The following is a 15,790-nucleotide window of genomic DNA, read 5'->3' as shown; positions in this document are numbered from 1 at the left end:
GTCATTAACTCAAATGGAGCAGCCCTCAGACAACCCCATGGAAAGTATTAGCAGCTTATTTTTCTTTGAGCTGGTGCCAGTATATGGCCCAATTGTCATTTACTAGAAGTTAACATGATGCGTTTTAGTCAGTACTGCATTTAATCTTGAATTAATGTCACTTCCTGTACTGATAACTGAACTTGATCAGAAGACTGTCAAATGAAATTATTTTGTTTTTATCAAGGGGAAATTCATTATACGTACCTACCAGATAGAATGTTGGATACCCTTACTGACACTTGCAACGCACTGAGGACATCGCACAGGTGCCGTTTGTGGTCAAATACGAAAGGGAAACCTGCAGACTAGCATCTGCACTTACGTTCAAGAATTCATTTCTCGCGGTATCTGTACATTTTTGGCCAACCCCTCTAATTCTATTGAAAATATGATTATAGGACACCTGCATTACCTCCATCGATAAAATGAAAGGTCGTAATATACAGGAACGGTAGATACGGTAGCTCTTGACATTGACTGTGCTGAAACAAAATTTGTTTTTTCTAATTTGAATACGCAGTATAAGATATTGTCTAGCAATTGGCTAGGCAGTGTGACTGTTTTCCTGGATCCAAGGGTGAGTGAGGGAGGCAGGTGTGCGTCTTAGAAGATCATGATGTCCCCCTCTTTCCTCTCACCCCCAAACCTAACCAAGGAGATTGTACTAAAGCTTTTATTTTATTACACACATCAGTTCCCACATTCGTCAACTAACTTTGAGAGGATAAAGTAGCATGGAGACTAATTATCGAAAATTGCATGCAATTCTAGGAAAATACACTCCTGGAAATGGAAAAAAGAACACATTGACACCAGTGTGTCAGACCCACCATACTTGCTCCGGACACTGCGAGAGGGCTGTACAAGCAATGATCACACGCACGGCACAGCGGACACACCAGGAACCGCGGTGTTGGCCGTCGAATGGCGCTAGCTGCGCAGCATTTGTGCACCGCCGCCGTCAGTGTCAGCCAGTTTGCCGTGGCATACGGAGCTCCATCGCAGTCTTTAATACTGGTAGCATGCCGCGACAGCGTGGACGTGAACCGTATGTGCAGTTGACGGACTTTGAGCGAGGGCGTATAGTGGGCATGCGGGAGGCCGGCTGGACGTACCGCCGAATTGCTCAACACGTGGGGCGTGAGGTCTCCACAGTACATCGATGTTGTCGCCAGTGGTCGGCGGAAGGTGCACGTGCCCGTCGACCTGGGACCGGACCGCAGCGACGCACGGATGCACGCCAAGACCGTAGGATCCTACGCAGTGCCGTAGGGGACCGCACCGCCACTTCCCAGCAAATTAGGGACACTGTTGCTCCTGGGGTATCGGCGAGGACCATTCGCAACCGTCTCCATGAAGCTGGGCTACGGTCCCGCACACCGTTAGGCCGTCTTCCGCTCACGCCCCAACATCGTGCAGCCCGCCTCCAGTGGTGTCGCGACAGGCGTGAATGGAGGGACGAATGGAGACGTGTCGTCTTCAGCGATGAGAGTCGCTTCTGCCTTGGTGCCAATGATGGTCGTATGCGTGTTTGGCGCCGTGCAGGTGAGCGCCACAATCAGGACTGCATACGACCGAGGCACACAGGGCCAACACCCGGCATCATGGTGTGGGGAGCGATCTCCTACACTGGCCGTACACCACTGGTGATCGTCGAGGGGACACTGAATAGTGCACGGTACATCCAAACCGTCATCGAACCCATCGTTCTACCATTCCTAGACCGGCAAGGGAACTTGCTGTTCCAACAGGACAATGCACGTCCGCATGTATCCCGTGCCACCCAACGTGCTCTAGAAGGTGTAAGTCAACTACCCTGGCCAGCAAGATCTCCGGATCTGTCCCCCATTGAGCATGTTTGGGACTGGATGAAGCGTCGTCTCACGCGGTCTGCACGTCCAGCACGAACGCTGGTCCAACTGAGGCGCCAGGTGGAAATGGCATGGCAAGCCGTTCCACAGGACTACATCCAGCATCTCTACGATCGTCTCCATGGGAGAATAGCAGCCTGCATTGCTGCGAAAGGTGGCTATACACTGTACTAGTGCCGACATTGTGCATGCTCTGTTGCCTGTGTCTATGTGCCTGTGGTTCTGTCAGTGTGATCATGTGATCACGGTGTTCTTATTTCAATTTCCAGGAGTGTACATACTCTAACACAGGATGGTTTTCAGTTGCCTGACGGCCTTGGAACAAGACTGGGTGCAGAAATCAATCCAGCCAGGTAAAGGCACTCATTCTCTGGCTGCCAACAAGTCCGACATTATTCGTGTGTTTATAGGCCAAGGTGACAAACGATGGAAAGTGGAGTAAGAAACGGTAGATCGGGAAAGACCCTCTATTAAGAAAACATAATAACAGAAATACTGAATTCACCGGACGTAGGCGGAAAGAAAGATCATACCTCCTACACACTAGTATAGCCAGAGCCTGTAGACCTATGTTCACAATCGCAGTGACAAGTGACTTCATATGGTGTAAATTATGACGCTATAAAAGTTATGAAAAACTGTTATCATATTTCTTAAATCAGTTGCATGATGCATGTAGTTCTAAAATTGGCAGAGAAATATTTTTCAAATGATGTATTTCACCGAGTTGTACTTTCTTGAAGTTGTGCTAAAGCGATGTGCTAACAACTAGTGTACATAATTTATTACCACTATTATTATTATTATTACTTTTATAAAAACATTTCATTGTTCTCACTATTAAAATCCCACGTATCTGTGATGTGTTAGAAGTAGTGTTGAGTGAAAGTTATATAGGGGTGGGAGGAGTAAGTAACACATCGTAAGCCCCTACCCCATCCCACAAATGGACCCTGGATCCGCTATTGGCAAATTATACCCCACTCCGTCTTTCGTTCACGCTGCGTCAGGAATTAGATTTGTCAATAGTAGATGTTACTTCCCCCCACCCTATGAGCACACTCAGACATCCGTTGTAAAATCTTTGCCAGGTACCGCTTGGGCTTCAGGGTAACGACACGATATTATGCTTGCAATTAAACTTTTTTAAATCTGCAAGGAGAGGGTATGTAGTCCTTACCAGTAGAGTAGTCCATCTCTTGTACATCATGAACCAGTAAACCAGTACTTTTGAGAATGGCGGTCAGACTGTATATCACCATTTTTCAGCATCAATACACATAGAGGAGTGCCTAATATACCCTGTTGCGGTTCGTGATGTGACACATGGGTACTGCGAACTTCTTGTGTCCCTGAGCGACAGGCATTGTTATCAGATTAGTTAGAGGGCTACAGACGTACTCCTAAGAATTGTCAGTGTCACAATAAGAGACAGTCGCTTGTTCAATGAGAAGACGCGCAACGGTGGAATATAACTGCTTTACAATTTGCTCCTGTATCACGTAAATGGCTCGGAAAGGAAGACTAGAGCTCAACGTCCTCTTGATGAGGTCATTACGGAGGACAAGCTCAGACTGGGAAATCAAGGTGAAGGCAATTGACTGTGTCCTTTTTTCAAAGCTACTGTTACTGTACCTGCCTTAAACGGTTTAAAAAACATCGAAAATTTTAATCTGGACTGCAAGTTGGGGAAGCAGCCCCAGATTCTCGCGAATGGAAATGTAGTGCCTTAAGGATAGGTTAAAAATATCAGTTGATAAACCAAATGTTGAAAATAAATTTGTTGCCATTCTCAGGTTAAATTCTTTCTTTCAATTATTAATCACTGTGGCAACTCGCATGGTAAATGGTTCGCATCTAGTTAGGGGTTCTTATGCAAATCATTAACTATATCGCACACTCTAAACATTGTAGCAGTTTGTAAGGGTATTTGACAACCTTTTTATCGCATAAAGCTCTTTCATGTTCAGCTTAATGGCACTGAAACTTTATAAATGGCTCAATGGCTCTGAGCACTATGCGACCCAACTTCTGAGGTCATCAGTCGCCTAGAACTTAGAACTAATTAAACCTAACTAACCTAAGGACAGCACACACATCCATGCCCGAGGCAGGACTCGAACCTGCGACCGTAGCGGTCACGCGGTTCCAGACTGAAGCGCCTAGAACCGCACGGCCACACTGGCCGGCTGAAACTTTATAGTTACGATTCTACCGTAGTATTAGCAAAGAAGGGAAAGCAGAAAGGTGGAAGGAGTATACAGAGGGTCTATACAAGGGCGATTTTCTCGATGACAATATTATGGAAATGGAAGGGGATGTAGATGAAGATGAAATGGGAGATATGATACTGCGTGAAGAGTTTGACAGAGCACTGAAAGACCTAAGTCGAAACAAGGCCTCGGAAGTAGACAACATTCCATTAGAACTATTGACAGCCTTGGGAGAGCCAGGACTAACAAAACTCTACCATCTAGCGAGCAAGATGTATGAGACAGGCGAAATACCTACAGACTTCAAGAAGAATATAATAATTCCAATCCCAAAGAAAGCAGGTGTTGACAGATGTGAAAATTACCGAACTATCAGTTTAATAAGCCACGGCTACAAAATACTAACACGAATTATTTACAGACGAATGGAAAAACTGGTAGAAGCCGACCTTGGGGAAGACCAGTTTGGATTCCGTAGAAATGTTGGAACACGTGAGGCAATACTGACCCTACGACTTATCTTAGAACCCAGATTACGAAAAGGCAAACCTACGTTTCTAGCATTTGTAGACTTAGAGAAAGCTTTTGACAATGATGACTGGAATACTCTCTTTCAAATTCTGAAGGTGGCAGGGGTAAAATACAGGGAGGGAAAGGCTATTTACAATTTGTACAGAAACCAGATGGCAGTTATAAGAGTCGAGGGGCATGAAAGGGAAGCAGTGGTTGGGAAGGGAGTGAGACAGGGTTGTAGCCTATCCCCGCTGTTATTCAATCTGTATATTGAGAACGCAGGAAAGGAGACAAAAGAAAAATTCGGAGTAGGAATTAAAATCCATGGAGAAGAAATAAAAACTTTGAGGTTCGCCGATGACATTGTAATTCTGTCAGAGACAGCAAAGGACCTGGAAGAGCAGTTGAACGGAATGGACAGTGTCTTGAAAGGAGGATATACGATGAACATCAACAAAAGCAAAACGAGGATAATGGAATGTAGTCGAATTAAATCGGGTGATGGTGCAGGAATTAGATTAGGAAATAAGACGCTTAAAATAGTAAATGAGTTTTGCTATTTGGGGAGCAAAGTAACTGATGATGGTCGAAGTACAGAAGATATAAAATGTAGACTGGCAATGGCAAGGAAAGCGTTTCAGAAGAAGAGAAATTTGTTAACATCGAGTATAGATTTAAGTGTCAGGAAGTCGTTTCTGAAAGTATTTGTATGGAAGTGAAACGTGGACGATAAATAGTTTAGACAAGAAGAGAGTAGAAGCTTTTGAAATGTGGTGCTACAGAAGAATGCTGAAGATTACATGGGTAGATCACATAACTAATGAGTAGGTATTGAATAGAATTGGAGAGAAGAGAAATTTGTGGCACAACTTGACTAGAAGAAGGGATCGGTTGGTAGGGCATATTCTGAGGCATCAAGGGTATTGGAGGGCAGCGTGGAGGGTAAAAATCGTAGAGGGAGACCAAGAGATGAATACACTAAACAGATTCAGAAGGATGTAGGTTGCAGTAGGTACTGGGAGATGAAGATGCTTGCACAGAATAGAGTAGCATGGAGAGCTGCATCAAACCAGTCTCTGGACTGAAGACCACAACAACAACATTAGTAGGAAGGAAGATTGGGTTAAGCGTCCCGTCGATCACGAGGCGATTGACGACGGAGCAAAAAATCTGATTGGGGACGGATCGGAAAGGATATCAGGCGTGCACTCTCACGGAAAGCATCAGGCCTGCTGCCTTGAGCAATCTACTGTAATCACGGAAAAACTAAATATGGATGGCCCGCTGGGAATTTGAGCTGCCGTTCCATCTTCTCAGAAGACTGCACCACCTCTCTGGGTCACAGTTATTCGATTAAGTGGCGTAAAACTAAGCAGACAATAATCGACCTAATAAGCTGATAAACTTTATGATAGAATGTTATTCATGATTAACATTTCACCTAAATGACATTACCGTTACGACTTAAAACGCAGCAGCGGATACAGAGGGGTGGGGGAGGGGGGCTGAGGGGCTCAAGCCCCACCCCGCAGAGGAAAATCCCGTGGGTTCCACCCCCGAAAATCTCTAATTAAACTTGTTATTACCCTTCTTTCTTAGCTCTACACCACCTACAGTACAATTTTCATCACTTACCCTCTCTTCATCCATTTTAAGTAGGTCTAACATGTTCTCAAATTTAAATTACTGTAAAAAGCTGTTTACGTGGCGAGTTTTTAATCCGCACGCCACTCATTCGAGTTGCAGCCGTAGCCACGCCCCACTGCCACCGCCAGCTGTCGGCTACGACAGAGGTCGCTCGTGGTAGTTGAGATGTAATGTGCAGTTTGCGAGTGCGCCTGCTGTGCTGCTGTACACATAGCCATTTGGAGTATCGTTTGTTGAATCGAACACAGTAGAATGAGCTATCAAGTCTTTTTTTTAATTTTTATGATGGCGTCCGTTTGTTTGCTTTTGACAATATTTTGAAAAAAAAAAGAGACATCGAAACGTAAACAACAAGATCTTCGTTCGATTTTTTTACTGAAAAGAAAGAAAGAGGAGAGCAAATCGAGCGAAAATGAACCAATATTACCTGTAGACAATGACAGCGACTTGTCATTGTCGACTCAGAGTCCATTGGATACATATTTCTAATCATTTTTTAAGTACATAAATGAAATTCATGTAAAAACGGTTAGTCGGATTTGTGACGTATTCTGAGCGCTGGATCCTTCTTGCCTGCCCTACAAGATCATGTTGTTGTTGTGGTCTTCAATCCTGAGACTGGTTTGATGCAGCTCTCCATGATACTCTATCCTGTGCAAGTTTCTTCATTCCCAGTACTTACTCGCATTCGGGAGGACGATGGTTCAATCCCGTCTCCAGCCATCCTGATTTAGGTTTTCCGTGATTTCCCTAAATCGTTTCAGGCAAACGCCGGTATGGTTCCTTTGAAAGGGCACGGCCGATTTCCTTCCCCATCCTTCCCTAACCCGAGCTTGCGTTCCGTCTCTAATGACCTCGTTGTCGACGGGACGTTAAAACAACACTAACCTAACACTAACCAGTACTTACTGCAACCTACATCCTTCTGAATCTGCTTAGTGTATTCATCTCTTGGTCTCCCTCTACGGTTTTTACCCTCCACGCTGCCCTCCAATCCTAAATTTGTGAGCCCTTGATGCCTCAGAATATGTCCTACCAACCGGTCCCTTCTTCTTGTCAAGTTGTGCCACAAACTCCTCCCTACTTCTATTAAATACCTCCTCATTAGTTATGTGATCTACCCATCTAATCTTCAGCATTCTTCTGTAGCACTACATTTCGAAAGCTTCTATTCTCTTCTTGTCTAAACTATTTATCGTCCATGTTTCACTTCCATACATTGCTACACTCCATACAAATACTTCCAGAAACCACTTCCTGACACTTAAATCTATACTCGATGTTAACAAATTTCTCTTCTTCAGAAACGTTTTCCTTGCCATTGTCAGTCTAAATTTTATATCCTCTCTACTTCGACCATCATCAGTTACTTTGCTCCCCAAATAGCAAAACTCCTTTACTACTTTAAGTGTCTCATTTCCTAATCTAATTCCCTCGGTATCACCCGACTTAATTCGACTACATTCCATTATCCTCGTTTTGCTTTTGTTGATGTTCATCTTATATCCTCCTTTCAAGACACTGTCCATTCCGTTCAACTGCTCTTCCAAGTCATTTGCCGTCTCTGACAGAATTACAATGTCATCGGCGAACCTCAAAGTTTTTATTTCTTCTCCATGGATTTTAATACCTACTCCGCATTTTTCTTTTGTTTCCTTTACTGCTTGCTCAATATATAGATTGAATAACATCGGGGAGAGGCCTCAACCCTGTCTCACTCCCTTCCCAACCACTGCTTCCCTTTCATGCCCCTCGACTCTTATAACTGCTATCTGGTTTCTGTACAATACAAGATCATAGTGAAGTAATATTTAACATAAATAATGTAACACAAAATCAATCATCGGGTTTGTTCGGTTTTTAATTCTTTTTAAACTAGTTTTCTTCGCGCGCCCGCCGTTGCAGCGAATTTCATAGTCTTATATCGCGTTATTTGGCGAAAATGGTGAATAATCTCTTAAGGGTTAAAGTGCTCATCAATGAGAACAACTTTTACTATAGGACCAACTTTGAAATCGCGACAAAAATCAGCTGTTACATACATATTGGTCAAGTAGGGAATTTTTTTAGGGAATAGATCTTTTTTTTCGCGATTTCGAAGACGCCCCCATAAAGCTGTTCATATTGACTTCTGAGTATTATTTTAGCCCCTTAAAGGATTATTGGCCATTTTTAAATAACCCTGTAGAGTAGTTCCGAGGAGTTATTTTAGTTTTTGGTAAGTTACTGATCTGATTATGTATGATTCTCTACTTCCTGTACTAATTGCAGTTTTTGTTTGCTGTTGTTACACAGCCCAAACCAGTGCTTGTGGCAGTGGCCAGTACATACAATGCTTGAGCTGAAAATCGTTTTGATGTAACAGGAAAAGCACTCAGTGACGTGGAAAAGTATGAACATCTGAAAGAGTCTGAGAACCACAACGAAATTATGAATACCCAGAGTAGACAAGAGGGTGGACGAGAGTCTTGATCGAATAGGCTAAAGGAATACTCTCAACTAGTCATAGCCAAAAACAGAAAGGTGCATAATTTTTGTTTTGCGTACTATCTTCAGATTCAGATAGTGGGGGCAACCATTCTGTGTCTCTAGGATCTTTAGTCACACGTCCACTTTAGACTGACAGAATTGTTGGATGTCCTCCTGTGGAATACTGTACCAAATTCTATCTAATTGGGGCGTTAGATCGTCCAGATCCCAAACTGGTTAGAGGGTCCTGCCCCTAATGCTCCAAACGTTCTCAATTGGCGAATATACGACGACCTTATTGGTCAAGGTTGGGTTTAATAAGCACGAAGACAAGCAGCCGAAACTCTCGCCATACGCAGACAGGCATTATCTTGCTGAAATGTAAACCCAGGATGGCTTGCCATGAAAGACAACAAAATGGGATGTTGAATATGGTCGATCTACCGCTTTGCTGTAAGAGTGCCGCGGATGACAACCAAAGAGGTCCTGATATGAACTGAGGTGGCACCAAAGACCATCACCCATGGTTATGGGACCGTATGGCGGGCGACAGCCACGTTGGTGTTACACTGTTGTCTGGGCATCCCCAGGCAGGTCTTCGCTGATCATCAGGGCTCAGTTCGAAGCGGGGCTCATAACTGAAGACAATTCTACTCCAGTCAATGAGATTCCACGCAGGATGTGCTCAACACCACTGCAGACGGGCTTGTTGGTATACAAGGTCAATGGCAGTCAGTGCAAGAAGCACTATCAGCTCAGCTCCACTTCTGTGAACTTCCTATTAAAGGTACTTGTGGTCAATGAAGCCCCAGTTGCCCATCAGATCGCTGATCATGATGAATCAAGGACTCTGAGTGCCTCTGTGGCGAGTGCTCTCTCCTCATGCTCGGTCGTCTGTCTAGGTCGACCGATTCTTTCTTAACGCTGTGTTCGGCCGTGGTTAATCCATTCCTGCCAACATCGTCGAATAATGGCATCGCTCGCTCGGTCGTCTGTATTCAAATGTCGAGCGATTCCTCGATTGCTCCAACTGGCTTCTTTGAGCCCAACTATACGTCCTCTCTCAAATGCTGATATCTGCGAATACTGTTACACTCCTGTCTGCGACGTATAGTTTCTGGCCAGCTGAGTATGAGGGATGAAATTCGCAAATCTTTTGTGCCCCTGGTATCGCTATGTCCCCCTCTTTACCATACTTGCCAGCTGTACAGTGAAATTGGTCTGCAGCATCACACATTCATCCATCGGCTGCCAAAGTTCACAACTTTGCATTCTCCGTTGGTACCTGCATGAATTTCAGTTTTTGAGCAGTTTTCTTAACTCCTTCGTGGTGCGTCTTCTTTTTTTGTTTTGTTTCAGGGTACAGAAAAAGCACTATAAATCTTCAGAACTATTGTGCTACCGATTACAACATGGCGGCGTTAAAAAATACAGATATCACAAGTTCAAATGAAACTCCTGAATAGACTGTCAATTTTTCAATCGCAACTGAGAAACGGAAAATGATTAAATCAAACAGCGAGTGGCTAATTTCTGTAGTAAAGACGATCATATTATTTGGTCGTGAAATTATGGTGTTAAGAGGCCACCAGGCTGATGGTTCATTAAGTGATGAAATCGGCCAAGGAAAATTTCGAGCAATTTCAAAATTTCGCATTGACTCAAGTGATTCACCTCTCCAAAAACATTTAGTGACATCGCCGAAAAATGTTATATATCTGGGCAAAACAACTCAGAATCAGGTGACTAATTGTTGTTATTCTATCATGATTAGAAAGGTACTCAACGAAGTCAAAGAAGCAAAATATTATGCTGTCCTTGGCGACGAAACACTCGACGTCGGTGGTAGAGAACAATTCAGTGTAGTACATTACATGAAGAGTTCATATTGTCTGCAATTACTTGACAGGTACTGCATTAAGCGATCAAATCGTTTAAGACTTAGATTTGTGCGTGAGTCAGCAAAAAGTTTGGAACATGAAAAACACCCAGAAGCGAAAAAAGTTGCAAGGTGTTAGTGATACACGCTGGCTTGAAAGGCCTGATGCACTCCTTCAATTCAAAAAGCTCTTTGACTCTATCGCACAGTTCCTTGAATAAATGGACAAAACTTCTCTGTCATTGGAAAATGCAAGTGTTCTGGCTTCTATTCAACGATTTCACTTTGTCTTATCTTTGATGGTAACCGCAGCGCTATTTGAAATTACTGTTACGATTGACAGCAACTTCAGGCTGTTGCATTAGATGTTAACCATTCCTGTGAGATGGTAACAGCATTACTAGAATACTGGAAAGGTACAGAGAAACTAAACATCAAGAAATTTTCCAAGACGCGTGTTGTATTGTAGAACCTTTGGACATTGCAGTGCAGAAATCCAGAACCGCCCAACGTTCAATTCATCGCTCGTATATAGAAGCACCAGATGCTACGGAATTCTACAGGCAAAGTAAACTTTTAATACATACACACGCTTTTTGATTAATGTGGCATTTTCCCCTTTTCTGTTGGGTTGTTTCGAGCTCGAGAATAATGTCCTGTCGTGTTTTGATTCAGATGAAGCTATTGCTTCCTTTCATCGATTTTGTGTTGGGACAGTTGAGGGTTTGCTTTTCGAGAGCATAGCACTCTTCAGTTCTCGACCTGTTCAGCTATATGCCAAGTGTCATGGTAAAACAGAAAATCTCAATTCTGTAGTGGCAGCTGCACGTGTTTGCGACGGTGAATTGCCTCATCCTCTCTCATTATAGGGAGAAATACCTCTGTGCAAGGAGCTTTGAAAAGACAGGGAACATATACCCCAAACAGCAGCAGAGACGCGCCAAGAGGCAAATGAGTTCTCCCAAATATAAACATTGTTACAAATACTCGCTACATTACCCGTATCCACTTGTAGTGTGGAGCGCAGCTTCTTTTCGCTTAATCGAATATAATCGTACCTTTGTGTGACAGTGACTTAAGACGGGTTTAACCGTCTGCCTGCTATTTATAATCATCGAGATATATCTGGCACCCTACGACGTGTCGGAATCATTGAAGAATTTGCAAAAAAAACTTATTCGAGGAGACTTGCAGCGCGTTAAACGAACAAAATAAAATTTTGGTGCTTTGTTCAGTGTTTTACGTTGATAAAGCCTCCCCTCAGCTGGGCCAAGCCCCTTCCAAACCAAAATCCTGGATCCGCCACTGCGTTAATGCGTTGTTAAGCGGCTTTTCTGACAGCTTAAATGGGTTGCATTCATATCAGATGTGTGTGCTGTGTATGAAGACCGATAAATATTTTAAATACTGTCAGCCGCACAGCTAAAACAATTTGGTATATTTCATAATATGTGGGATAAAATACTTGAAACCAGTTATCAGCTAGCTTTCCTTCTTTGCTCGACATTGGTACAAGTTTTTGAATCTCACTTACACGAAACACTGCTGGTTCCACTCATGTACAACAATGGCCAAGATTAGACGTAATAGTTTGTGAAAGTTCACGTGTAGTAGCAAACTTAATTATCATATATTTTACTAGTAGATAATAAGTACCAGTATCGTATAAATTTGCTGTCTGAAATATTAACACAACAATTACGTATGATATGAATTGCAAACTTTATTTATGAATGTGTGGTCATGAGCACAAGTAGTAGTACGATATCCATATTGAGCACAATATTTAAGGATTTGAGAACACAAATAGTGAGTAGATTCTGTATTGGCAAATTCCGTAACACATTTTCTGGAGGACGTGTCTATTGCCCTGGTGAAGATTCCACTTCTTACATATCTGAAAATTAACTGTAACTACTTACACGTATAATGATGGTGACAATCATTTGAAACGAACATAGCATTTCGTAATAGTTAACTGACGCTTTGTGGGTGGTGTGGAAGAATCAGACGGCAACACAGTGCTTTCTTACATTACTATAAACAGCAAATAAAAATTTCCCAACTATAGAAAGCTTAAGCGAACAGTGCAATATTTACTTACATCTTCGACTGGGAATTCATAGCACTCGGCAATCTTCTGGTAGAGCTCCCTGACGTTAGAAAAACCAGAAATAAGTCCGGTAGGACTTCCCTGGGCTTGCTGACAATGGAACACAAGTTTGGGTCTCCCAACGTTGGGATCCGCCGGCTTCTGGGTCGCTCTGTTTCCGTTTTGTTGAGCTAAAGCACTTTCGTTCTGATTCTCATTATTACTTTCCACTGAATGTCCTTTCTTGTTTGGATTTTTTGGTTTGAACAGCGGCATATTTACGCTTAATTTTTAGGACTTATAAAACAGAGAAACAATAGTAATCAATGCGCATACGAATTCACCACTGTCCGCTAAATGATCTACAAATCAGCTTCTAGCTTTTAAAATGCTCTTACTGTCGAAGAGATAAAGTACTAATCTTATCCTGCCACAGTCGTATCTTTCGTTGTTCGAATTGTGCACTATCTTATGATAAGACATCCGTAAAGAGAAATGCCAATGTCCATATCTACGCAAACGAACATCTAACCACAGACCAAATCTGCTGTCAGATGTACACTGGGGAAACATTAATCCCGCAGTAGCAGCTGATGAAAATGTGTGAGCTCCAACTGTTGGCCAGATCGTGAACTTCAACAATTGTATCGATACTACTTTCGAGTTCGGGGTTTCGCGACAGAGCTTCTACTGCCATCTATGAGCACAGACACTAAATTGCGTGTTCCTGGGAGTCGGGGCGCACAAGTCGTGGTTGTGCATTGTACGGAATGGATGCGAGATTTACTTTGTTTACATTTCGTGGGGTAGTTTTTCGAGACACAAACTCTTTACACATTAATTAAAAATTGCTGGGACATAGTAGTAACGTAGTGGCAAATGTTACAGGTCTTATATAACTTGTGATCTTTATGCAGAAAAAACATAAATGTTATTCGAATTCTTCGCTGTGTAACAATTAAATGTGATTTGTAATAGAAAAAAATAAATATTTCATGTCATTCGTATCAACCCTGAAATTTTGTGAATATATTCATAATTAATTAAGGTTATATATTTTTCCATATTGGAATTAAATAAATTCACGCACGCGTTGCTTATTATCTTCCGTGTCAGGAAGCAACTTTCTTGATGTTGCAATCCTTACATGGCGGTAATCCGACAAATGCTTTTAAAAAGCCCCAGAATGATTTACAAGCCATCTGAACTACTACTTACATTGTATTTTCATGTTCTATAACATCAAGACGGAGCCCAAGAGGGTCACTTTCACTATCGGTAAACGCAAATCATTTTAACTATTTGGTTTGTAATTTCTTGTGAGGTGCTGCTGAAGATTAGTGTTTTTTTTTCTCTCTTCTTTTTTTTGTTTTGTTTTAACAGTACAGCACAGCGTTATGTAATACCCAAAAGTAAACAGGGAGGACACACTGTGCAACTTTACTTTAAAAAATATAAATCTATCTTAAATAAAATAATAAAGGAGGCAAAGAAACGAGAAAATGACAAATACATAGAAGATGCTTCAAACAGAACCAAAGCGATCTGGGAAGTTGTAAAAAAAGAAACCAAATCTTACAAAAGTAGAGTTAATAATATAGCATTAAAGGCTGGCTTGGAAAACATTAATAACCCACAGGAAGTAGCTAATATGTTTAATAACTATTTTATAAATGTAACAGAGAAACTATTACAACAGACTTCTAATAGGAAACAGCATACAGAAAGAGGAAAAAAAGTCTCAAGCAGATCAATGTTTCTGTAGCCAACAAATGTAGATGAAGTTCAGGTTACAATAAAAAGTCTCAAAATGAAACACTCTGCAGGTATAGATGATATACCTGATTTCATGATAAAGAAGTGTGAGGCCTTGATTACTGAGCCCTTAACCCACCTATGTAACCTATCTTTTGCTACAGGAACTTTTCCTTCATGTTTGAAAATAGCAAAAGTAAAGCCATTATACAAGAAAGGAAACAAAGATGATGTTTCCAACTACAGGCCCCTGGCACTTCTTTCTGTTTTCTCAAAAATATTAGAAAGACTTTTCAATAAGAGGCTAACAGACTTCTTAGAGGTAAACAGCATTCTGTCATAATCTCAACATGGATTTAGAGCAAACCGCTCAATCAAATCTGCAGTTCACTCCTTTCTATTAGAGGCACTGATAGCTTTAGACAACAAAAAACTTACCATGGGCATATTTTTAGATTTGTCAAAGGCATTTGACACCATAAATCATGGCAAATTGCTACACAAGCTAGAAAATCTTGGCATTAGGGGAACAGCTAACAACTGGCTCAGCTCTTATCTTAAAAACAGGGAACAATATGTGGAAATAGATCAAGAAAGGGCAATGTCGTTAGGAAATATAATTCCAAGCGACTGACTGTTAAATATGGAGTGCCACAAGGATCAGTAATGGGTCCTGTTCTGTTCTAACTCTATGTAAATGACCTAAACGTAAGCAATGACAGCAGTAAAATATTTCAATTTGCTGATGATAGGAGTGTTCTAATTACAGGAAACTCAGAAGAAACTCTTGTAAAAAACATAAAAGAAACCAATGACAGGCTAACATGTTATTTTGATGACAATGACTTAATAATAAACACTGAAAAAACTGTAGCTGTGGATATACACACAGGACAAACAAAAAATCTGATATCACCCAATTTAGAGCTATACGGACAGACAATTGCCAAAACAGCCTGTACCAAATTTCTTGGACTTCATCTACAAGACAACTTGAAATGGAAAGCACATATTGAGCAAATGAACAAAAAATTAAGTAGTTCTTGTTTTGTGCTGCGTACATTAAAAAATTGTACCAGCTACAACACTCTTCAGTATGTATATTATGCAGTTGTACACTCTCACTTCTGGTATGGTATTATGTTCTGGGGAAATTCTGGACATGCCATCAAAACATTCAAAATTAAAAAAAAAATTATAAGAATAATGGAAGGGGTAGATAATCGCAAATCATGTAGACCATTGTTTCAAAAAAGGATGATCCTGCCATTTCCTTGCATATATATACTTGAAAATATAATGTATTTAA

At 41.7% G+C, this 15,790-nt stretch overlaps 1 protein-coding gene across 3 annotated transcripts in view; it reads right to left on the bottom strand.

Moving 5' to 3' along the window:
- LOC126184621 (PDZ domain-containing protein GIPC3) overlaps positions 1-13,963 on the bottom strand; it is a 281,730-nt gene extending 267,767 nt beyond the window's left edge. For 2 of the 3 annotated variants that reach the window (XM_049927080.1, XM_049927081.1), the window contains exon 1: positions 12,739-13,312. In XM_049927080.1, the coding sequence (XP_049783037.1) occupies positions 12,739-13,002 (264 nt within the window). In that variant the 5' untranslated portion in view covers positions 13,003-13,312. Of the gene's footprint in view, positions 1-12,738; positions 13,313-13,944 lie in introns of those variants that run through there. The other variant, XM_049927082.1, reaches the window with a different exon arrangement.
- Between the last annotated feature and the right edge of the window lie 1,827 nt (positions 13,964-15,790).

The sequence above is a fragment of the Schistocerca cancellata genome, chromosome 4 (assembly GCF_023864275.1).
Source record: "Schistocerca cancellata isolate TAMUIC-IGC-003103 chromosome 4, iqSchCanc2.1, whole genome shotgun sequence".
Lineage (NCBI taxonomy): Eukaryota > Metazoa > Arthropoda > Insecta > Orthoptera > Acrididae > Schistocerca > Schistocerca cancellata.
The sequence above is the reverse complement of the archived record's forward strand: the minus strand, read 5'-3'. Positions and strand labels throughout refer to the sequence as shown.